Source organism: Colletes latitarsis, chromosome 5 (genome assembly GCF_051014445.1).
Source record: "Colletes latitarsis isolate SP2378_abdomen chromosome 5, iyColLati1, whole genome shotgun sequence".
Taxonomy (NCBI): Eukaryota; Metazoa; Arthropoda; class Insecta; order Hymenoptera; family Colletidae; genus Colletes; species Colletes latitarsis.
This window is the reverse complement of record NC_135138.1, coordinates 28,114,009-28,140,806: the sequence shown is the minus strand read 5'-3', so window position 1 is coordinate 28,140,806 and position 26,798 is coordinate 28,114,009. Positions and strand designations below refer to the sequence as shown.

General features: G+C 35.6%; 2 protein-coding genes across 5 annotated transcripts in view; one reads left to right on the top strand and one right to left on the bottom strand.

The window, feature by feature from the left end:
• Rho-5 (rhomboid-5) overlaps positions 1 to 26,798 on the bottom strand; it is a 300,427-nt gene that overhangs the window by 13,373 nt on the left and 260,256 nt on the right. For all 4 annotated transcript variants that reach the window (XM_076765407.1, XM_076765409.1, XM_076765410.1 and 1 more), the window contains 3 exons: positions 6,573 to 6,886; positions 4,298 to 4,384; positions 3,820 to 4,011 (listed from right to left, as the gene is read on the bottom strand). In XM_076765407.1, coding sequence (XP_076621522.1) covers positions 3,820 to 4,011; positions 4,298 to 4,384; positions 6,573 to 6,886 — 593 coding nt within the window. The remainder of the gene's footprint in view (positions 1 to 3,819; positions 4,012 to 4,297; positions 4,385 to 6,572; positions 6,887 to 26,798) is intronic.
• Positions 1 to 26,798, top strand: part of LOC143341964 (uncharacterized) — a 208,775-nt gene that overhangs the window by 102,696 nt on the left and 79,281 nt on the right. The window lies entirely within an intron of this gene.

The following is a 26,798-nucleotide window of genomic DNA, read 5'->3' as shown; positions in this document are numbered from 1 at the left end:
GAATTAAATTTACTTAAACTCCGGCTATAACGATTTACTTTGAGCTAGAAGAATCGAAATAACTTCGAAGTAATTGTTTAAATTGCTAATAAGCTCTTTCAATAGTAACTCCTAATGATTCTCAATAAAATTAGTATATTGCAAACTAAATGTTCTCGTATCTCCAACTGTGGCTTCGTTAAAGTAGAGTGTAAATAATTTCAGTTGTCGTTGCTTACCGCGACTTTTCTTTCTAATTAATTCTTTAGTATATAATTTTATTTTAAAACTAATTGAATTAATGACGTGATTAATACACGAGAGTGTAATGAAAATCGGAACATTAACTCGATCCACCAGTCTTTTGAACGGTGAAATGAACTACGGTGCAGGTTTCATTTGTCATTCAAGAGAAAAAGTAATTTATAAAAGTCATATTGAAATACGTTGGAAAAAATTACGACCATTTTCCCAGCGCTTGCATTGATACCGTTACTGCGGTTTCTATACAAACATTATCAATACACAATGACTTCCTGCAATAAGTGGAGAAACTCCTGCTAGTATACATTTGCGGACAAAAGTTACAAAATTTCAGATTTACGAGAGTTATCGTAAGCAGCTGGGTCGAAATAAAAATATTAATAAATAAACGAATTAAAAAAGTAAAATAAATGAATGTTCTATATTTATTATGAATATACTGGTAGAATACTAGTAATGAACTTTTGAATTAATTATACAACAATACTATGCGTACAATAAATTTAAAGAAATGTTTGTTCCACCAGTGGAAAAATTACATGTTTCGGGAGTATTATTATTCCTTAAAGTTGCATAATGGGATCGAGTTTTTGGGGGTAGACGATTAATAGCTTAAAAAATACTTAATATTAAAATTATTTCCCATTTATAAATGTCTCAAGCACAATTTCGTCGTTATTGATTTCCGTTTTATTTTAACCTGTAAAAATCTCTCTAAAATATTTACCGTCAGCAGAGAAACACTCTCCGTGGAAGTAATTTCGAACGCAAGAAAAATACACACTTTTCTGCCAGCAATTCGAGCCATTATTGACCCGTCGATGAGTTTAAGAATCACGTTTTGTGTAAGAATATACAAGCGTATGCGGTGTGCGGTAAATATCAACGAACCAGTTGACATTTTTTAAATATCACCGCGCTTTGTCAAGACGCCCCGAGTCACGGTTCCATTTTATTTCTGACATTTGCCGTTCGTCCGCGTTTGTTATTTGTGCGTTACGTGTATCTCCAACTGGGTCGTATCTACGCGATCGTTAAAGCGAAGCGTAGAGAAGCTCGGGAGAAAGTTATTTTAATAAAGCCACGTTATCATCGTCGCGGCCGTGGAACGTGGAAATTGCAGAATAAAATGAGCCTGGAAAAGACGAATTTCTGCGTTTCATTCTTCTCGTGTCGCTCGAACACTTTGCCATGTGGAACTCGAAGGTTCGGAAGCACGGAACACTGGATCAATTAAAGTGCTAAAAAAAAAGCATTTTTTTCACGTGGCAACTGAAATTTCTCCGTTCGAATCTCTAACGTTTCCATTTTGCGTTGCTAGCATATTTCCCTGTTGCTTTCAGCATTGATTGCTTCCGCGCGCGGAGGCTCGACAAATTGTAAACAAGCGAGCATTTTTGCAAAACACTATAAAAACTGATAGAATTACTCGTACGGAATTTCATTTATTTCCCATTCCAAAATCAATTTCTTCGTAAAAATCGATATATGACAAACTTATACGTCCGATGCTAAAACAAACTGATACGAAACGAAAGATATCTCGTTGTGTGCACGAATCTATTTGCAGTCGTGTCTTTTTGATACGATGCCCGCGTTGTAGATAAATATTACAACACAAATTCACAAGAAAATGTTTGACGACAAATATTACTAAAGTTACATATATCTGCACCAGCAGCCGTAGAATTTAATAAAATCTGCATAAAGTACAATATTTAACCTGGCTATTGACGAAAGCAAACTGCAAGCATATCCTCACAGTGTACTTCTGTTTCATTCTCGTATAAATTTGAATTCGGACGCATCCACCTTTCTGTGGCATCAAATACCCAGTTTGTATCAAATTTTTAAAAATTATTAACGAATTTTAGAATTAGAACTAAGAGATATAGACTTCAGTTTTCGGTATAATTTTTAAAATTTTTTATGGGGATTTTCTCACTTTACGGGGTTAAGGAACAATTTTTCGAATGTTTTTGGAATTTCTACATATTCTCCACCAAAATACGCGTTGTTTGCCTTTTTAAACATTAAAATCCTTCAATCCGTTCAGAAGTTATGACGTTTTAAAAATACGAACGAAATTTCAGGGAAACGTATCAACGGTATGGTCAGACATACATTCTCGGTAAGGAATTTTTTTCTCGAAAGTGTGTAGAGTTTTGGGAATATGTTTATTGACCAAAAATGTTTGTAATTGATCCCCGCAACCGAAAATAATTTTTTTATTAATAAATACCCAGTTTGTATCAAATTTTTAAAAATTATTAACGAATTTTAGAATTAGAACGAAGAGATATAGACTTCAGTTTTCGGTATAATTTAAAAAATTTTTTAAATTACCAGGTACGTTTATACCTAAATTTAAAATCTAAAACGTTGCTCTGGAATGTGTCAAACTTAGCATGGAAATAATCCTGCTACGTAAGTTCTACAAATATAATAATGACAAACACGAAACGTTTCACATTTAACATTTTAAAACGTTTAACATTAAACGAAGGTTAACAGGATGATTGTAAATAATATTCCGTACAACTGCATATATTTTTCATCAATATTTTCTCTGGTTAAACAAAGGTATTAAAATTGTTTTCGTATGCAAGTCTTGTATTTAAAGCGCTGTTCGTCGATCCGAATTTTCGTCGACGAGACATCGTCGTTTGAAGCGAATCATAATTTTCGCTGCATTAATATCTGCTGCCTCGCTCGCTCAATTGGATTTCTCACCTGCGCAGTCGGTTCTCTCGCTTCCACATCTTCGCTGACCTACCCCATACACGAAAGCCGAGCTTTCAGCGAAAGACGCTGTGTCAACGCTTTTTTTTTACTATTGCTATTTCGCCTTCCGTACGCATTTCCTGGAAAAAACTGGGTCACAATGCTTCCAGACATTTTAAACGCTACACTTTGAAGCGTTACATCTCGGGAACTAATTCAGATATCAGCTGGAAACCTTAAGATTTCGAGTCTCAGGCTAGTTTCCTTTCAAACTTTCGCACGCTTTCTTCAATCGTATCTTACGTCCAAATTTAGCATACACGCGTTGAAAAGACTTCTCGTCAATTTTAATTAATTGGAGAACACTGTGCGGTTAATTATGAAAATTTCTATGGATTACGTGCAACCGTGAAGAGTACTGTTCCTACTGGACAATGGGAATTTTTGTGCATTTCGTACGATTATACTTGAACGGTATTTTAACAAATTATTTGAATTTGATACTTTGGATTACGAATAGAAAAATGTGAATATTTTAGTCTTTGAAATAGATTTCTATTCACTTTTTCAATTTTATAGAGAAAACCACAGTTCAAGAATGAGGTGGATTTTATTTGTTCAAATATAAAAATTGTTCAAATATTTCTAATAAATGGATAGAGTGGTCCATCTAAAATCAGCAACGAGAATATCTATTTTATATTGTATGTTTGATAATAAAAATTGTGGTGTAATGTGATGTATTCCGATGATAAAGTTTATCAAAGTACTTTGTTGGCACATCAACTAATAAGTCCCAGCTACAAAGGTATCAAACGAATAAACTTGAAACTAGTGTATGTAGAAACTTACCCGAAGAATCTGCCAACAATTCCCATGCCGTACTGTCGCCTATTACTGTTGTCGAATATTCTATCGATGGTGTTGGGAGAAATTCTAGTAGCTCCTGTTAGATCTCTTCTAAGAGACACCCCTTCTTCCTGATGCGCCCTTGTACCCTCGCCCAAAGAAGTGTCGTACCTCGACCTGCTCCAACTCGTTTTTCTGTAATCTCTTTCTCGTTATAGTTCATGGCACTTTACACTCGACATTGGATTCTTTACATTCTATTCGACATCCTCTCGGTACGAATTTGGAAGTTTTAAGTTGACAATCAATTACGATTTTACAAAAAAAAATTTTATTTTGCAGTAAAAGTATTCGTATTTTCCCAATTTTGTACGTATCCCTTTCTTCATTTCAAAGCTTTTATTTAATATTGCATGGATTATGTTGGTAGAAAGACTATCAGGACTAAATTATTACGAGCAAAGTAGAGAGAGATTCTCACCTTGAAATATAATGGTCCCTCGAGATGTGACGAGGTCTTCTGACCTGTCCGTCAATCGTCGTCCTCTCATCTTTCTGCGGTGCAAACCTGTGAAATCGCGATACATTTTTCATATAGCTGCAACTGTGACGGGCATGTTTATTGATAACAATTTCGGGCGTTAGATTTGTTTGGCATCTAGGTTAGATCGATAACAGTATCTTCCATGTATATAGTGACTGTATATTTATCTCTACTTCCGCGTATCGTATTTTATTTCATTCTTCAGTTTATATCCTAACACAACTTCGATGAAACAAAGTCATATTAATATTCTCAATTTTGTGCAATGAATTTGTTTTAATTTGAAGTTTTCTATATTCTCTAAGAATATTAATTTAACTACTGTTAACGAAATTTTAGATGATGATGTAAAGGAAAATAATGGACAGTCGCCATTAGCCAATTCTTCATTATTTATTTTGAGAGTATTCTAGCTTTTTTTTTATTTTTTGGTGGTTGTTATCACCATTATTACAACATCTACTGTATTTATGTTATGCACTCACTTTGAAGTAAGAAGTCACCTTTGATATTTAAAAAACTGAATGTCGATCAATTGCAATGATCAAAGAAGACCTTTTACTCATGAAAAAGAAAAAAAAACAGTACGAATGTATGTAGTGGTGATATTTTGAATGACATCCTTTCCTCGAACCGATGCATTAACTGATTGGGTTTTACTAAGGTTACATAAAATTGTAGTTTGACTTTACTTTTTCTACTGTTGGAAAATATATGGTAGTGGGCATTTAAAATAATTAGCAGAATGGGTAAAATTGTGTTCTACTCTTTTTTTAAATATACAAAATTGAATGGAGAAAACAAATACATAATTGCAATCATAACATGACTCGATATTAAAGTGAAAATCGTCAGTGCAATAAATAAAAAAATTATATACGCTCTGAAACGAAATGAAAGCATCGCTTGAAAAACAGTGAATATCGAACTTTCGTAAATTCGTAAAAAGTAGTCGAAAACCCAAGTAAAAAAAAACATTTTCGAGTTCGAAATCGCAATTTTCAAATCCTCTTAAAGGATTTCCTCGACAATCCTTCTCCAAGCAACGCTTCCAAGCCGTCAAATTGTTTAAAAATCCTCTAGTAGCGAGGTCATGTGCAAAGTTGAAAAATTTCTTCTCAATTTTTATCATCGAAACATAAAATTTTAGAATTTAACGTTAAATTTCATCTTTTTTTCAACGGGGCTATGATTTCTTCTAATATTAAAATTGGATATTAGCTTCCTTAGAACCAAATTCGATCAATTCCACGAGCACTAAAGTTATTTGGAAACGTATATGTGAAATATAGGAAAAATCTGAATTATTTACGCAGAAAAAATATCGAATAAGTGTGGAATTTTCTGATGTCAAAGTGGATTAAAAAATTTACTGCATTGTTTTTGAACGTAATATGATTAAAATTATTGGAATTTATTTATATCTTGAAATACGAGAATTTTGAATTATTAAAACTAAAGCAGACCACTTTAAACTTGTTTTCAAAAAGGAGACAAAAATAATAACTTGTAAATATAACAAAAACATACTAGATAAACGTAGAGAGCGAGTTATTTGGTTCTTTCACCTTAATTTTTCTTGTAAACTACATGTTAGACAATGTTTATAAATATTGATACTGAGACAAGTGTTGTGTAAAATTCTCATAAACAAAAGTTTCACCACCCTTCACTGGAGAATATCTCGGTAACTATTCATTTCTTTATGCACTTTAATAATTTTTTATTTTATATTCAATAGACTTTCGAATGACATGATTAAATGTTGCACATTATAGTTAAAAAAACTCAAGGTGTCCTTTTGATAAAAAAGGAAAACAGCAAAAAATTAATTGTTGCCGTGTATGCCCCTCTTCATACCAAACAACATTCTTTCGAAACGTGTTTTTATACATGTAGTTTACAAAAAAAATTAAAGTGAAAGAGTTAAATAACTCACCCTGTATGCTATCAGTTGACTATTCAGGCTTGTGTGATTTTTGTACGTCTTTGAACACAATTATTAACTTCAATTTGTTATTTATGTTACAAAGTTCCGACGTTACGTATTAGAGGAGTGTTTCAATCCCATGAAATGAAATACAAAATTAAAACATTCGATCAAAAATTAAAACGGGCCGTGACACTGTGCGTTGTTTTGACGCGACTGTGGTACGAGAAAAAATTGAAAAAAATATTTCAAACGTGTTCTCGTTTTCTGTAAAAGCCTCACCTGACCAATTCCTCGGAAGTTCCCCTTTCGGTCGCGGAATCGAGCAGATCCGCCACTTTCGCGCTGTCTTGTTCGTCCTTGGCTAATCCGTCGATGCCCTGTTCGATCTGTGGTTGCGATTGCTGCGGCGGTGGGGGTGGAAGCGGCGGCGGGGGCGGCGGAGGCCTGTCGAAGAAGGACCTTTCCTCGTCCTGGCCGGTTTCCGGGGACGACGCAATTTCTACCCCCGACATACAGGCTATTACGCTCGGTGGGAAGCTTCGCGATTCCGGTCTGGTTTGCGATCTCTCTCTGGGCCGTTGTCTCGTCAAGGACTGCAACGATACAACGGTTTGCCAATAATGTATCTCCTCCCCCTTTGCCGCGGTATCTCCTAAACGACTTTCATAAATCCGATTTCTATATTAATTCTCCAACGGGGCAAAAAGGCCGCAGTTTTTTCCCGGAGGCGTACGTCGCTGGAAACAAATGGTTCGGTCGGAGGAAGGGCGGAAAAAAGCATGAAATCTCATTTCTATGTACTTTTGATCGTTATGGGAAGCCGATAGGAATCACGTTTATTGTACGTTAAGAAAGAAAATAGAGTTTTAATTAACCCCTTGACGTACTATTTAATTTCAAATAATTTGTCAAGTCTATATTATTTAATTTTGTTTAAATTCGTTCGTACAAGGAATGACTACGAAGAAAAATAGATTTGTTTTGTGAATACTTCGTGAATGCAAAAATGTGGTGATTTTAATATATAAGACTTGATGACGAGTGAGTAGCCTCATGATTGTGAAACTTGGCAAGGGGTTAATTTATATGTGAAACTGTACATATGGATACGAAAAAACGTAAACAAACACGGAATCGGATATCCGGAAAATGATCAGTTTGTCGATCAACGAATATTTGTGTTTTTCCATTTTCACGAGTTTCATTGGGCAGTGTTTTGCCTCCGTTCAGGTTACTTATTGCGCGTGGAAATGCGTTGCAAACGTATTAGCAATAATGTTTCGCCGGGTGTTATTGCTTTCATCGATGTTTATTAATCGGGCGCTAAACAGCCCCTCCAGTCTCTAATTGTAAACTAGAAACGCGTTTCCGAGCTCGTCTATTAGAACGACGTATCTATAACGCTATTATGGTGGCGGTTACTAATTTCGAGAAGCGTAACGTCATTCATTAATATTAAACTACGGGCTACCACGCGTCTGTTAACAATGCTACGCGGACCAATTGATCGGACCTTGCGTAATGCTATTTCACGACGGATGATAACGACCTGGGGAATTATTTTATGCAATTAAGCGTGCAATTATTCATATCAGAAAATACGTATGTGTTACTAATGTTACATTTCGACAGTTAATTCGCGCGGCTATGAGCCATAATGCCCCGCAATAGCCGCATACTAATCGTAGAGTAGGGAAACTCTCTTCCTTTTAGAATCTTTCGATTCAATATTCGACAGATCGATTACTACAGCAATTGATTTTTTAACGAATCGCTTTGATTCGATGATGATCTCTAGATTAGAGGTGGACAAACTTTTTACACAAAAAGACAAATTATAAAAATTGTAGACTTTACGAATAATTATCTACTTATTCATACATTTAAATATATACAGGGTGCTCGATCACCCCTGGGAAAAATTTTAATGGGAGATTCTAGAGGCCAAAATAAGACGAAAATCAAGGATACTAATTTATTGACTGAAGCTTCGTTAAAAAATTATAGAAACATTTCCGACCATACAGTATATTTTCGGTAAAGAATTTTTTTCTCGAAAGTACGTAAGATTTCGGGAGTATGCATATTCGCCAAAAATGATTGCAATTGATCCCCGCAACTAAAAATAATTTTTCCAGAATAATTTGAAAATTTTTAATTTCGCTCAAACATTTCAGCACATACTCGAATTTTTTTCTCGAAACCGCGTAGGATTTCGGGGGTGTGTCTATTCACCAAAAATGCTTATAATTGACCCCCGCAACTGAAAATAATTTTTTTAGAACGATTAGAAAATTTTTTTTGTCGTCGAAAAATTTAAGCACTCACCCCCTGTCGATTTTTCTTAAAAATTCGTTTTTCATTTTTAATCAATTTGTTTGACGCATTACAGAAATTTTGTCTAATACTTTTTTGTAGGTACCCATGAGCCCTACTTCAGAAAAAAGTTTCATTAAATTATATTCATTATTGTAGGAGTTATGGACGTTTGAAAATGAAACCACTTTTATGGGGTTTTTCGCATTTTACGAGGTCAAGGAGCAACTTTTCCAATATTTTTAGAATTTCTACATATTCTCCATTAAAATACGCGTTGTTTGCTTTTTTAAACATTAAAATCCTTCAATCCGTTCAGAAGTTATAATGTTTTAAAGATACGAACGAAATTTCAGGGAAACATATCAACGGTATGGTCAGACATACATTTTCGGTAAGGAATTTTTTTCTCGAAAGTGCGTAGGAATTCGGGGTTATGTCTAATGACCAAAAATGATTGTAATCGACCCCCGCAACTAAAAATAATTTTTTTAAAACGATTTGAAATTTTTTAATTTCGTCCAAAAATTTCAGCACTTGAATTTTTTTCTCGAAAGAGCGTAGAATTTCGGGTGTATATCTATTTACCAAAAATTATTGTAATTGACCATAGCAACCGAAAATAATTTTTCCAAAATGATTTGAAATTTTTTAATTTAATTTTTTAATACCATTTTAACGAAACCTCAGTCAACAAATTGATGTTCTTGATTTTCGTCTTATTTTGGCCACTAGAATCTCCCATTAAAATTTTTCCCAGGTGTGGCCGAATACCCTGTATATTTATTATTGATATGTACACGCTAAGAAATAATCCAAATTAAGTTGTGAACACTGGAATTTTCAACAATTTTTCAAGTTACGTTACATCCGAATGTATCAACATTCAACGTGTTAAACAATAATGCATCAAATTGCTATAATGTTTAGTTGCAATTATTCTTCCGTTGAATTAAATGTTAATGTATCTCGCCGTTAAAATCGATTACATACGCTTATTGGATAAGGTTAATTTCACGTATCCACCGACGAAAATGTGTTTTCATACAGATAGATGCTGGGGAAATAGAGAAATTAATCTACTAAATGTACCCATGATAATACGCAAATGAATAAGCAGGATTGTATTACGTGAACACCAATCTATGAAAATTGAAACAGCTATTTATTCCAGCGAGAAATTCACTTAAAAATCATTCTTCATCCCTGAAGGGTTACAAAATCACAGATGGCAGACTGGATTTGGTTCGTTGGGTATCTTTTCATAGCTTTTACAAACTCTGAATGTCCGATCCCATTCGTGACACATTTAATCTATCAATATTTCAGTGAAGTATACATGTAAACATGCCTGTGGTTTTCCAAATTTAAATAATTCTTCGTATCGAACGTAAAGTCTACGCATGTAAATATCTTCGATAATCAAAAAACGCGAGGATCAATTAACGTAATCGAGACTACGGTAACGATTCGAATATCGAACGAGCGTATCAATCGAATTCCAGTTTTTCTATTTCGGTTCCCCGGTTGGGTATGCAAGCTCCCCTCTGTAGCAATCGTTTCAATAGAATTATGTAGATCTGTGTTTAATTACGTGATCGCAAAACAATGAGTGCTCTTAGTGAATACCCATTAAACTCGTCGCGCAGAACGCACAGGTGATCGATATTAATGATGAAGCAATGGTGTAATCCAATATCATCAGCTCGCCAGGCTAGCCAACGGGCCTCTGGTTATTAAGGTCTCGGAATTAATATGAATTACTGCCGACCGAGTGGCGTTGTTCCAATTAAAATTCGGCGTCACGCAGCCTCAAAAATTAAATCCTGCGGCGCGACAACACTCGGTATAATTGATATTTTTTCTTGTTTATTTTTTGTCTTTTTTTTTTGGTCGCGTGCCCGCGGATAATCCGAACAGCAGGACGTGGCAGTTAAATCTCGGTGCTTCCGCCGACGTGCGTTTACAATGCGGAAAAGTCAACGGGATTATAGCGTTCGAACTCCATCGAACGCGGAAATAACAAGTTCTTTCGTCTTTTTTTTTTTATTTGGAGACGGCGAGGGGAGAGGGCAGGGAAGGACAGAAGATTGATCAGCCGTACAGTAAACTGCGATTAAATTGAATCTGGTTTCTTATTCCTCGAGCTAAACGAGAGAAGAAAATAGAAAGAACAAGAGGAATATTGGTATGGATTTTATCGAGCGATTAATCTCTTCGATTTGCTCCGCTGCGCTCCTTAGCTTGTTTTGTAGCCGTCTGGTAATCATTTATTTGTGTCACGGGATGCATTTTATCCCTCAATCTTCTATTTTATCGTAGCATTGTTGGAATTGCGATTAAATAAATATTTCGTTGTACGAAAAGCATACTCTTAATGCTACATGGTTATGTTTGAATTAACACAATGGCGTAACGTAGTATTAATTTCACCTGGAAATAATAATAACGTGTAAAAGTGTAGAAGGGCCAAATGTTTTACGTTTTCATTTCTTTATACTATATATTACACATACATTGTTTATTGCTTTTCATTTGCGTTCTACAGCACGAGAATCTCTCGTCCGTGTTTTCATTATAATTACACCTGAAATTCGAGTAGTTGCTTCATCTTTCAATACAAAAGAATTGTTTTTATAACGCCAAAATTAAAATAAAATGCAACCGTTTGCAACATTTTATGTATTGTTTTACGATTGCACGTGAAAAAGAAAATAAAAGGAATTTGTTTACTACTTTTTAATATAAATTTATTCATTCTTTTTAACGATTTAATAACAATCGAAACCTGACGTTCTTCCGTAATAAATTCAGCGAAATCTAACAAATTATCGTAAGAAAAGACTCTGAAATCACTGAATTCTATATATTATAAGACATAAATAGAAATACATTATTCGAATATTTTCCCATATCCATATATAAATTTATATAACTATAATCATTTTTCTTGATTCTATAAAATAACGTCATCTTCTATCATCATCAATGAATAAATAAATTGGCTGGAAGCGACCATGCGTATTTATATTTCTTCGAAAAGAAGCACGAGCGAACGTATAAATTTCTAATAACGTTCCCCTGGTTCGAAGCGGTGAATTTCTACGGAATAAAAAGTTCAACCTGACAATCAATCTCTCCAATAAAAAATCCTGAAGCACCATTTTTATAATGGAAACTGATGAAGCGTTAGCGCGACGATTTTTTTTTTTTTTTTTTTTTATCGCAGCTCTTCCGAATTCGTACCACCACGACAGCGTTGAATCTGGCGGAACCGGTTGTAAAATCAAATGGAATTTAATTTCGAGCCCCACACGTCGGAATTAACATTTCCCCTGTTTATCGCGTCGAGCCCATCCGTTGAGATTTTATGCGGTCGCGAACCTCCCCGTCCCCCGATCGTTAATTGCCCTATCGGTCCTTGCTCGTAATTAAGGCACGCCGTATTTCGATGGGTCACGCGACCTCGAAAAATGCGACTTCGTTCGTTAGCCTGTCGCTGTGGCGAGGATAAATATTTAGTCGAACGCGCGACGCGTCGATCGCGGTCGAGAATAAATTTCAGGAATCTCGAAATCACAACAAAAAAAGAGAAAGGAACCAAAGGCACGCAAACAACGAATACCGCTGCGAAATCTATTATTTGACGCAACAATATACAGAGACCGGTTCGAGGGGTCGCTCGATGAACTGCAGCCAACGGGCGCTGAAACGCGAATTTTTGAACTGTGGATTTCAACAAGCGGCTAGACAATAAATTGCATCCCGACGGAATAGGAACGAGAATTCGACCGTTCGCTGGAGAACGCAGCCAGCTTTTTAATAAATAAATATTAAACCAGTCTCGGTGGCCTGACGTCTACTTCTGCCGATTGGACGTCCATTCGGAGAGACTTTTTTTTTAAAATTGTCGCTCGAACGTGTTTTGATACTCCTGATTTGGGAAACGATATACAATGAGGAATGAATTTTAGCGTAAATAATGTTCTTTGACTCAGAAACGTAAAAAAAAACAGAATATTATTGTACTTTCTAACGGGAACCCTAGGAAATAATTTTTAATTCTTATCATTAAGAACTGTTTTCAAAAACAAAAATATCACAAAAGCAGTTGCTTCAAAACGTTCAATATAAATTAATTGTTGAAAGAAAACTGTGTTTTATTTTCATTCAAATACTCCTGATTTGGGAAACGATGTACAACAAGGAGCGAATTTTAGAGTAAATAATATTCTTTGATTCAGAAACGTAAAAAAAACAGAATGTTATTGTACTTTCTAACGGGAACCCTAGGAAATAATTTTTAATTCTTATCGTTAAAAACTGTTTTTAAAAACAAAAATACCATGAAAGCAGTTGCTTCAAAACTTTCAATATAAATCAATTGTTGAAAGAAAACAGACATAAAATAGATCCCCGAATATTGGAAATATACAACTCTGTTGATTAAGTATTTTGCTATCGGCGAATGAAACACACGTTTCTATTTTTTACACAGAACATTTGAATCAGAATCTACGTTTCTAGTTTCTAGAAATTCAATTCAAACCAAAACTTTTATTTTCATTTTCCAGGAGTTGTTATCCACAGATTTCGAAATATTTCAACACTTCAGGAATGAAAAATGACAATAAACTAGACAACTCATGCATTACACTCGTGCATATTTGATCCCCGCAATTCTTTCGAACAACAAACAGGTATTTTACATTTTAAGCGAGTTTCTCTACACCGTTCCGCTTTTCGTTTTTCCAAAGATTTAACAAAGAAACAAATTATTCTTTTGCGTCTCGAGTGCCTCCATAACTCAACCCGATTCATCGTACCTCCAACCAAAGTGTTGGAACGTTTGAAACTTTCCGTGTCCCGCGATTTTCATACTTTGCTCGTCGAATAAATTATAAAAATATGTTGAGGCGATTTGTTCCAAGCGTTTGAAAATTGCGACCGTAAGTGGAATATATTTGCCACGTTGTTTCATATATCATTCGACGAATCTGCCCCCGCGACGAAGCAGACTTTATTATAAATCTCGAAGCAACTCCACGGCTATGTGTAAACGGCTGTAATATAGAGCACACCTAATTATTCATTTCGGAGTTTAATTACTCTATTGATCGTTCGGCCGTGTTTGCTTTCAATTATACAATACCGGCTCGGCGTTCGTCGAGGCATAGCACAGTCCATTGTTGAACTATGTTTAACCTACGTTTTCCGCGTATCTACACTAGAAAACATTTGTTTTATAACAACGTTGCGGTATCGACGATATTTCCGAAATATTATAATCGATCTTCCTGTATTTTTCCGTAATCGTTTCAATCGTAACCGTAGCGTAAGCAAATCTCGTTCGTTATAAGAAAAATTGCATCGAACAAACACGGAGTAATTGTTCCACGAAATTACGGACTTTCTGTTTCCAATTACGTTTCGAGCAAAGACAATATTTTTCGTGGTAAACAGATTAATGTACCTTTGTTTATTTCACGGTTTAACAAACGATGAATGTCGATTTACTAAAAACATCGCTTCCTTAGTTTAAGACACGAACTATACGTGTCTCGATATTTTTCACGTACTTAGCGAACTATATACTTTCGAAACGTGTAGGTCGTTGTCTTTATTGCTTCGCAGATGATTTAGAAACGGGAAAAGTTTCGCTGGGAAACTCGACCACGCGTTTAGCGAACGATCGGAAGCCTAGAGAAACAATGGAGTTTGAGTTAAACTACCGCCAAGTGGCGCAATTACCAACATTTTAAAGTATCCTTCTGGGGATAGTTACCAAACCCAGTTTGCGTTATCTATCCTTCGATTTTTAAAAGATCTTCCAACTCGTCGCGACGTTGAACAGTGAAAACTAACGCAATAAAAAATTGTCACGTTGATATCTTTCTTCCATTATACAAAATCCTACCAAATAACTATCAAAAATAGTAAATTGTTCGAAAGAAGGTTAGAAAACCCACTGGTATGCTGTAAACAATTTGTACCATATTCTAGGTCGATCGGTTAAATCATTTAACGATGTACGCCGTTTTAAAAAGCAGAGTTACGAGAATATCGAGTTTTAAATTTCGTAATATAATAACCTACCACGTGTATCGCATGCTCCAACGGGCTGTAACTTCCAAAAAAATTAGAATTTCGACGTGGTATCACTTGCAAATTATTTTTAGGATCTCAATCTACAATTTTGTTAAACGAATTTTTCATGTTTAAAGTCCTATATCAACTAGCTCAATATATAAACGAATTTATTCTTTATATGCATAAGAAAAGAGAATACGTAATTTTTGCAAAAGAGTGATTAAACGTCGCACGATGTCGTCCAAACGAATGCGGAAAAGCGCAACGAGAATGCTCGCAATTAGCATCTGCGTATTCCGCAGTGACAAATTGAAGTCGCGTAAACTGGTCATTATAAAACAAACCAGCTGCGAGGTACAGTGGAAAAAATAGAGTGTTTCTCGAGAACTTTCGAGCGAGCTCTACGCCGTAGCCGAACCCAACCGGCGCGTCCTAGTGCACCCAATGGTGCTTTAAATTTATTTCTTAAGCCAGCATCTTTCACAACTTTCGCGGGAATAAATCTGCAGTGTTCGGGGAATAGGTCGAAAAATTAGCGCGACCCAGATATGGTTGCAATGCGAGGAGCTAGCGAAGAAATACAGCGTTCGGTGCTTGTTCATTTTCTTCGAAACACGTTTTCTGCATTTGGAAATTTGAAAACTGAAGGAACGTCTGCACGGTATGGCGTAGTTCAAAACTCATTCGTTAATCCGTTTCTTTCGGTGCAGTACGTATTTTCTTATTGAATTATTTCACTTTCTGCAAGGTTCGCAGTATTTTTTGTGCAAAGTTAATTAAACACAAAATGATATAATAGTTTAATGGAACGAAAGATCACGTTCGAACACAATATGCAATAAGTATTATTTTTCTGTTACATAAGGAAACATTGGATCGTTCCCAAATGGCCACATGGCGCATTTAAGGGTTAATTAAATCCAGAATATATAAATAACCAAGAAACAGTTTCTTTCTGTGAGTTTTAAAAACTAGAATAAAACTTATCCAATAAAGAGTTAATGGGTCTTGATATATAACGCTTTTAGTTTTACTTTCTGCGCTCGAATATACAGGGTGTCCCGTAAATAGTGTAGGAGCCGGAAATGTGGGGTAGCTGAGACGATTCTGAACAACAATTTCCTTTGCAAAAATGTCGGATGGAGCTTCGTTTTTGAATTATTAACGAAAAACACTGACGAATCACGGCGCGTGCCTGCCGCGCGCTCAGGGCCGTCCGAACTAAGAGAGCCACCGTGTCGGGTAGGTAGCAAGATGTGCATCGGAGATACGTCGAGGAACGAATACAAATAATTAAAAATACTACCACTGCAACTGTTACCTCTGCAGATTGGATAAATCAGTCAGATAAATCGAATTTATTAATTATTTGTATTCGCTGTTTCCAAGAAAGAAGAAATAAAATGTGGGAAGATGCTCTCGGAATTTTTAGGAAATTAATTCTTCGCACCTGAGTGACGCTTCTCGCCAGAGTGTGTTAAAATTAAAATAAGAATTATTTTCAGAAAATTAAAATAAATACTGTAAGAACCATTTGTAATCGTTTGTTATTAAAAACTGTACTGGAAAAGCAGACTGGATTTGTGCGAACCGAAACATTTTTCGCATGCAAGGGGTTAATAGAGAATTAATTGAAATTCGCCTTACCCATTTACTTGCAAGTTGCAATAGGGCCAGTTAGTGCACCCCTGTCGATCATGGAAAGGTCGAAGACCCCAATAAAAATCAGCTGATGGGACGGCCCGGTCACTGCACCCGCTTCTTACCCCGAAAATGTAAAAGTGAAAAGTGCTAGTGACCGTACTGTAAAGTGTTTTCGGGGTAAGAAGCGAGTGCAGTGACCGGGTCGTCCCATCAGCTGATTTTTATTGGGGTCTTCGACCTTTCCATGATCGACAGGGGTGCACTAACTGGCCCTATTGCAACTTGCAAGTAAATGGGTAAGGCGAATTTCAATTAATTCTCTATTAACCCCTTGCATGCGAAAAATGTTTCGGTACGCACAAATCCAGTCTGCTTTTCCAGTACAGTTTTTAATAACAAACGATTACAAATGGTTCTTACCGTATTTATTTTAATTTTCTGAAAATAATTCTTATTTTAATTTTAACACACTCTGGCGAGAAGCGTCACTCAGGTGCGAAGAATTAATTTCCTAAAAATTCCGAGAGCATCTTCCCACATTTTATTTCTTCTTTCTTGGAAACAGCGAATACAAATAATTAATAAATTCGATTTATCTGACTGATTTATCCAATCCGCAGAGGTAACAGTTGCAGTGGTAGTATTTTTAATTATTTGTATTCGTTCCTCGACGTATCTCCGATGCACATCTTGCTACCTACCCGACACGGTGGCTCTCTTAGTTCGGACGGCCCTGAGCGCGCGGCAGGCACGCGCCGTGATTCGTCAGTGTTTTTCGTTAATAATTCAAAAACGAAGCTCCATCCGACATTTTTGCAAAGGAAATTGTTGTTCAGAATCGTCTCAGCTACCCCACATTTCCGGCTCCTACACTATTTACGGGACACCCTGTATAGGACACTGCTGCTACTTATCTTTGTAGCATATTCGTCACAAAAGTGTCCGTATCTTGATTTTCGTCGACTTTACAGAAAATTTGTATACTAGACAAAACTTTCTATAGTTAATTTGCTACAACTTTGATTATATATACTTTTATCGTAAAAGCAACGGTAAACGAGATATCATTGATTGTCTGAATTGGCTGACATGTCTGACTATTTCTTTATATTTCTACTTAAATTAGTGTTAATCTTGATAATGCGATGGTATTGTTTGTTCTAACTGATCCTCACTGGTTATATGACAATGAAATCGACAAAAGATAAGCGAAAAAAATAAAAAATACTACAAATAATGTTTACTACTACCAAAACAAGTAGAAATATCGACAATTGATCAGACGTGTCAGGTAAAGGATCAACCTACGATTTAAAATAATGAAATTGATTAATTATTTGCTTTCCATTATCGCTATTGGAGTATAGAAATTGTCTCGGCACAAAATAGTGTTCCAATTTTTATACGGGTTGTCTGAAAAATGCAATACTAACGACCACGGGGCGAATATGCATGAAAAAGTAAATTGACACTGGAGGGAATAGAATTTTTTTGTGTAAGACTTCGTTTTCGAGGGAATCGATTTTAAAAATTCATCGAGTACGGTGGATCGAGTACAAATTGGCTAATTTGTCTGTCCATTACTTGCTATCGCTACTTACGATAGGGTTACGTAAACTTTGATCGTGCTATCGTATGATCTGATCCAACTGACTTTAACTAGTTAGAATAAAGCAATATTCGCCTATTCGCCCTTTTCTGTGCGCTTTTTTGAAGATTCAGTAATGACGATACACCGTGTACTGCGCATACGGCTCGCACAAACACGCTTACACGCACGACAAGCACACAGAAGCCAAACGAGCGAGTGGGGCGCGCTCGAGTTTTTATTAAAATTTATATGGCACGCAGGCACACGGCGATGTAATAAGGAAACCGCGGGACCATTTATTAGCGGAAACCTAATAAATTCGTTATTAACTAACATCGACGATACTTTAATCAGAACGCACCGTTACGAGAGAAATTTCACAGGTTTTTCCAGTTCTCCCTCAACTTCGTCCTAGTAAAAATTTCTCTCGGATATTTTCCAGACGAAACACAACGGGAGATTTAATTCTAGTAACGTTGATGTATCTATATTGTTAATTCGATCTTCGAGACTTCATTCTAACACTTATAAATTCCGAAGTAAATATTTTTTGAACATTTTCGACCACACTCCCAGAGAAAAATTAATTTCGTTTCGAATTTCTTTTACCATTCTGGATTATATAAAGCAGACCTTGAGAAAATTCAAGTTTATTGTTCGAACGAAGAATTTATTATTACTATTATTTACGGCAATTTGTCCACATGCTCGAATTTTTTTCTCGAAAGTGCGTAGGAATTCGGAGGTATGTCTAATGACCAAAAATGATTGTAACTGACCCTTGCTACTGAAAATATTTTTTCCAAAACGAATTGAAATTTCTTAATTTTGTCGAAAAATTTATCCACCTACTCGATTTTTTATTTCAAAAATGCGTAGGATTTCGGGGATATGTGTATACACTAAAAATGGTTGTATTTGACCCCAGAACCTAGAAATAATTTTTTTTAAACGATTTGAAACTTTTCATTTTCGCCGAAAAATTTAGGCACCTACCCCCTGCCGCTTTTTCTTAAAAATTCGTTTTTGATTTTTAATAAATTTGTTTGACGCCCTACAGAAAAGTTGTCTAATACTTTTTTGTAGGTACCCATGGGCTCTACTTCAGAAAAAAGTTTCATTGAAATATATTCACAATTGTAGGAGTTATGGCTGTTTGAAAATTGGACCATTTTTATGGGGGTTTTCTCATTTTGCGGGGTTAAGGACCAACTTTTCGAATATTTTTGCGATTTGTACATATTCTCCGCCAAAATACGCGTAGTTTGCTTTTTTAAACATTAAAATCGTCCAATCCGATCAAAAGTTATGACGTTTTAAATAGTCGCATGAAAATTCGGGCAGACGTTTCTGACCTGAAATTATATTTTCGGTAAGGAATTTTTTTCTCAAAAGTGCGTAGGAATTCGGGAGTATGTCTAATGACCAAAAATGATTGTAATCGACCTCCGCAACTAAAAATAATTTTTTCAGCACGATTTGAAAAAATTTTTTTTCGCCGAAAAATTTCAGGGAAATATGCCACGTATGGTCAGACATTATATTTTTGGTAAGGAATTTTTTTCTCGAAAGTGCGTAGGATTTCGAGAGTATGTCTATTCTCAAAAAATAATTGTAATTGACCACCCCAACCAAAAATAATCTTTTTAGAATGATTTGAAATTTTTAAATTTAATTTTGTAATAACTTTTTAACGAAACCTCAATCAAGAAATTGATATTCTTGAATATACATCCTGTATATTCTAAATAGAGAAGCCCAAATGTGAACCTTGCAGAACACCAGATGTAACATTAATTTCTCTCGAGATGTTATTATTCAATTTAACTATTTGAACTCTATCTGATTAAAAACTGGATAGTCAAGAAAGTATACAGTTTATTCCTAATGCCTTTAACCGTTGTTTTCGCCCCTTCGTGCATAATATTTAAATATTTTCGTTCGACGCAGCCTCCCGTAAGATCGCAACGATCCGTTCGTATTTCGCTGCCAGTCCGATACCATAATTTCGGCGATTTAAATGCATGTGCATGCGACTCGATAGACATGCCCGATATCTCGACTCGCGTCGTCTACGCATTACGTGCGTGGCATCAAGCGGCCCGGGATCAACGTGAGATATCGTAATGAATTGCATCGATTTGCCGTTTCGCTCCGCCCGTCTCTGAATATTTATACTTTCATTATTGCGGAACACAGGACCCGACCACGCGTGCCCGTAACGCGTGCACGCGTCGACGACGCCGAACAGGAAAATCGGACTGTCTAACAAGATCGATTTCATCGCAATTACCCTCTTGTTACGGGGCTGCTCCGACCTGAAATGCATTTTGCAACGCACGCGAAACGTCCACGCTCGGTTAATTGCACCGCAACAATTTTTTCCAGACAGTAAACAAACAGGGAATACCACCAGTTGTGGTTCATTTCTTCCATACAATTTTGTGAAATTTTAATTTCTTCAATTGCATCTAAAATGGGTCGAAAAATTGGAAATTTAAGAATCATAAAGAATCTCTCTTTATTTAAGAAAGATTATTCTCTGATGGAAACCTGTTTTGTCTTGAATGATTTGACAGCGTCATAAATTTCTGTGATAATTACCTTTGGTTTGTATGGAAGAGATGCTCTATACAATTAACAAAGGAAAGGTCAAAATTAAGGTATAAATTTTGAATTCTGCTGTTTTTCGGACGCGAAATTCGTTCCGGATGCAAATATTAGTGGCAGAACAACGCCCGGAGGACGTGGCTTTCTTCGTTACGAGCGAAGGAAATGCGACGTGCACACGAGCCCATTTTCCCGGCCGCGTAGAACGCTGTCCACCGGAAGTTTGGTCTACTAAAGTTATACAGAGAGACTACTACGTCGACCGTATTTCAAAACTTGCCACTTAGCTCGACTACTGGCTGAAACAATCTGGACAACGACCGGCTGTGTTTCGCTCGTCGTTCGAGCACGAAAAACTGGACCGTTTGTGGACACAAGGACCCATTAGAATATTTTACGCGTGACCTGGAAAAGAATAACCCTCGACAGTGTCCGTGTACACCTTAAAAATCACACAGTCGTTTGCACGGTCCACGAGGAAATCTGATTTCAGTTTTAAGATGGTCCGTTTCTTTAATTTTAGACTCAGGAGTTAACGATTCGAAGTGTATGCTACGATAGAGAATTAATAAAAAATAATTTAATGAAAGTTATACTACACTTATGTTGCACTGACATTTCAAATTAATTCTGTTCGAGAAGGTGAAATTCTTTTGGGAAGAGAATTCCAAGTACCTCTTTTTCTCCATTAATACAAGAGTAGTTTCTTCTTCTGCGGAAGTTTCTTTAATTAATTAAATTGATAAATCGTTAACTGATTCGGGTAATTTATTATAGTGAGACGTTTTCGAGCCATCTTTAGTAGAGTACTATTTATTGGAAACAAAAAGTATATAGAGAAAAATCTATTGGAAAGAGAAAAGTAGTAATATGAAAATTATTAATGGTAATTTTAGTTGTATCAACGATCCTTTTCATGTATTTTTAAATAATTCAGCAGTGATATTCCAAAAATGCAGTCGTACACGATATCCTACATTAATCAATTCATTTGAATAATTAATTCATTGTATTTTTTGGACTGATATAATATTTACCTCTGTCAATGCATATATAAATTTTCGAATTATTTATTTATTCACTGTGGTTACAGATCCGAAATTATAAAATAAATTATTACTACCATGTATATTTTCAAATCTGCGAAAATATGTCAGGTCTTGTTACTTTCGTATAAATAATGCTAACACGTATGTTCATGTATATTTAAAAAATAGTCAGCAAGAATAGAATTAATCACCATGTGTACAAATACTATCCCAGTTCGGCGAAAGTTATCATAAATAAAGTAAAAGTTTGCAGGGGCACTCCTAAAATAATCCAGTCAATATGAATTTTAAAATTATGAGAAAATAATGTCAGTGATTCGATAACGCTTGAAATAACTTGACGTCTTCCATATTTTATTTTCATAAATTCAAAAGGTCTTAAATATAAAATGACTCGATGTGGATCGAACACTGTTAAAAGTTGCAAATCGTTCCCAAATAAATTCAGTTGGTAACAAGGATATTTGTGAAATAATTGACGTGAATCTCGATGAAACTTTATTCAGGTTTAGCGAGCAACTAAAAATACAAGACTTTATTTTAAAAATGATTAGAGGTATTGGGAAATAAATTCTTTATTTTGTAAACCTGCAAAGTTTGGTAAATGTTATTGTTGAATTTCAGTTTACGAAAGTATCAAAGAACGTTTATAGCCATTTCGTTGAAATTTTCTACGCAAAGCATTCGTATTAAGGCTTCGTTACATACGTGTTATGAGAGAGTAAAGCAGCAGGAACAAAGAACAGTTAATAAAGGACCACGCGATGCTATGAGATCGAAGGGAATAGACAGAATGCCGCTACAATGGGGGCATTCGGATACAGGAACAATAGCTGGATCCTGTCGGGAATCAATTTCCTCCCTGGCTGTCGAAATTACAACGGCGAATCTACATTTATTTAGTTGCACAGCGGGACGACCGCGGACAAACAATAATCTCGCAATTATACGAGAATTCGATGTCACGTGGCTACAATCGCTATTGCGTCCCTTCTACGGTCCCGTCCACAATAAAAAAGCTCTCTATGAGCAATTTTAATTCCCTTTGTACCCCCATGTGCTCGTCAGAGCTTTTGCTCGTCGCGAGTGATCGACGAATTTCCATATTTTTATTCCAATCTGCGATTCCGTACTTTCCCAAGTTGTTTGGCAAAATTGGTTTTATTTCATTATACAAACCAGGGCTCGAAATGGTTGTTCAGAATTCTTATTATATCAATCTTGAAATAGTCTTATATCGGTCCCGAAAAGGCTCTATATCGAAATAGAAGATATGTAGAAGAAAGAAACGTTCGATTTTTTTTTTTAGAAAACCGTTTTCTTAGAATACCGACCCCAAATAAGTTTTTACCTACACCAAACTTATATAAGACACTCTTATTCGATCGATTAGCAACGGCGAACGAATTGTGCTTGTAAACAATCGAATTACAAAATAATTCTTGCCAGTACTTGCTTTTTTTGTTTAATAGTATGCTCAGATGACGTACGGATAATTGATAGTAACTAATGTAGAACAATTTTATCAATGTTTAATAGGAACTAGGACATGTTTGTGACTTTTTACGTTATTTGAATTCAATCGGTGAATTCGAATAATTTTGAAGTACCTTCGTGCTAAATGTGTAATTTTCTCCATCAATACGTTGTCATTAAATATTCAAGCGAAATTATAATACGTACAATGTGAATACATATCTCTGCGAGAGTATCAGATTAAATGATTTTAATTAATTTAAAATGAATATAAATGACCATCGTTGCGAAACTGTTCGAAGTAATTATAGATATTTCATGGAATTTGCATCAATGTTAACATATTATGCAATAGAAAATTGCGTAGGAATGGAAAAAAATGACAAGATGGAAAATATCAATATCATTTTTAAATTCCTTTTCCAACTAAACTGCGAGGTTAAAAATAAAGAAGAATACAGTAAAGAGAACAAAATTTTTAACTAGAATTACAAATACCAGGTCTGACAGAGAAATTAAATTACTCGATGTTAATTAAATCAGATTGTATGGATTATCTTTTCCATACTGTTTCAGATTATTACATGAAGCAGTGTACCAGTGAAACATTATTAGATATTAAAATATGTATTGAAACGATATAATGTACGCAATATAAACATATGAATATAATATTAACTTTACTGGCATATTAATAACAAATTAACTATCAGGATAATCGATTGTTTGAAAAAGTTGTAAGAATTAATTCTACTATATTAAATATGAAATTCTGTAGAGAATTTCTCCAACCTGACATATTTTAAATCCTACTTTTCTTAACAAAACATTTACAATTCCTATCAATCTCGCAATGAAAAACAAGCAGATCCCGATCGCGGAGCAGCCATTAACAAACTACAGTTCGTCGCTGAAACCTTATCAATTCCACGGGATTCACGTACCATCCGATTTTCGAATTATAATTGAAATAAAACAAATCTCCTAGCACGGTATTAATTTGCCCGCACATTTTGTACACCTATAATCAATTCTCGGATATACCCCTTTCGTATGTGTCCCGTCGAGCACAAGCATATCCGATTTATCTCAAAATCGAAACGAGAACGAGATAGGAGACGTCGACGAATGGGAACGAGGAATCGCGCGTCAACCGAATAAACGGCGTCCCAAGCTAACAATTATTGTTCCGCACGATCCAATTATAATTCCAATTTTCGCGCTGTTTGCGGTTAAACACGAAAGATCCGCGATGGAGACGCTTCGTCTCTGTCGTCTGCATCGGCCAAGCCCGTGATATTGGTAAACTTACGAAAAATCGACGAAAGTACCATCGAATCGAGCTATGAACACGATTCGTCGGTGAATGGAAAACGTATTTAACATAGAAAACTACCCAGACACTGTACAAGATATCTAGAGAAGAACAAGCTGCTCTAAATGAATATTTTAAAGAAGAAGGACTACTTTACGATGTTAGAATAGAAGATTAATTACGGGCAGCTGTAAGTCACCTCTTATTACTACTTGAAACTTTAAAGTCGTTTTTCTTCGAACCACATTTCTCAAACTGGTTGGCAAAGTATTTCAGGAATTACTTTCGTGCGCTCCTATAATCAATCTTAATCATTGACGTATAATATTGTAGCTTGACTAGGTAGCAATGTATCGAAGATATCGTTTGGAAGATGAACGGGAACTGTAAACAGTAGATTAAGATAAAGAATAGAAAGAACTTTATGCACCAATTTAATATCAACCCCGGTAATATTAACTTGTGGATATCGCGATGAATAGGTTCTTTGATATAGAAAAAGTAGACGGTTGGAAAATGCAGAAGAATTGCATTCGAAACGGTGCATTTATGCAGGGAGTGATACCCAAATAGAGTTTCTATTTGCACGTGTATGGCATATTTCAAAATGGAACACACTGCAGTCATACTAAATCTATCACGAACGGAGATAATGTCGTGTGGGTGTCGAGATACTGTGAAACTAATCCGTGGTACGTTTATTCAAAATAAAAATCGTGGATCGAATATGTCAGTTGAAAGCATAACAACCCAAGAAAGTACAGATATACATTAAAAATAATGCCTAGTTAAATTACAACCGAGATAAAGAATATTTTCAACGATTGGTAGCTTTAAAAATTTCATATCTTCGCGATGGAAAAGTAAAAATGTAAGAAAATTTCGGATTTGATGGACAAAGTGACGCGTAACTGGAACTCTCGGAAATAGGTCGTCGAAAGTAATTCCTGAATTTGTTGGAATCAGGACAAATCTCTTGTAAGGGAGGCGACTTATGAAATTCCAGCTTTTAATGAGTTTTTCCTCTAATGATATTCTCATTTGGTTCCTGAGAATGGCACGGGCACAATTATTAAGGGCGATTCGAGTTTCTTCTCGTTTAACAGGACCTCTTTTGTGTAGAAAAATGGTCGATGGGCTTTCCCGATATATTCGTTATTTTCATCGAATAAAACAAGTGTATTATAAATACGCTGCAGTTTTTGCGAATCCCATTGTGGCTACCAGATCGAGACACCCAGAATCAAAGTTTATCTTGCAACAATGACTAGCTGCCAGAAATATAAATAACGCGTTTCGACTTTTATGAATAAATATTCAGAATATACAGAAGAATATTCTGTATATTATAAGATGAATAAATATACAGAAATATTCCATTTAAAGAACTTTGAGTCCGGAATTAACTATTTTCGTGTATTTTCGCGGTTAGCGAATATTTATCTGCGCTTTAACGAAAACTATCATTCGATTTATTAATATATTTTTAGAAATATAGACTAAATAGTAAGTTTAGAGTAAAATGTATTCGTAAACAGTAAGAAATGTTACAATCATTTAATACTCTTCAGCGTAGAACGAGTCGAAGAATTGATCATATCAAAAAATATTCGGCGTCAATTAAAAAGAAAATAGTACACGTATTCGTTGCGACTATTGCATCTGAGAAAAAACTGAAGCCACAAGACGGTAAACCTTGTTATGCTATTCAATTTTCCTGTGTTTTTTCCCCGCCATCAACGGAAAAAGAAGCAACGAGGCGTCGCAATTGCGTCGTTCACCGTGTACAGTTAATGTCCGCGTGCATTTAACAGAATTCCCGAGATATCACGGGCCATTAAGCGTGGATTTCTGGTCGGTTGAAACCAAGATTCGATTGGGGATGTAACCTCCCAACCCCTCAGTCATGCTCCACGACTTTAGCTATTTCGATGACCAGGCGATTCAACTTATTTAAATGCATGCTACGCCGTTATGTAAATCCATAATGGATCTTTCTACGCGAGTATCACGGCGAATCCCAGCGCGAACGTGTGGGAGCGTTGCATACTTAACGCTTGCTGGGAAAACACGTTTTACAAAGCGTCAATGCACCGCGATCGTCGATGGGTAATCTGAGCGAAAAAATAAAAGACCCGCGTTCTTTCCTCTCATAAGGAAAGAGTTGAGTTCAGAATAATATATAAAACCATACTTTTTATCGACAATTCATGGTGATCGTTTGTGTATAAAATTGGACAAAAAATATTTTAACGTAGTGTAAATATCGGTAGTCTGGCGAAAAAAGAAAGGACCTGCGTTCTTTCCTCTCATACGTTGAGTTCTGAATAATATATAAAACCATACTTTTTATCGACAATTCATGATGATCATTTGTATATAAAATTGACTAAAAAATATATTAACGTAGTGTA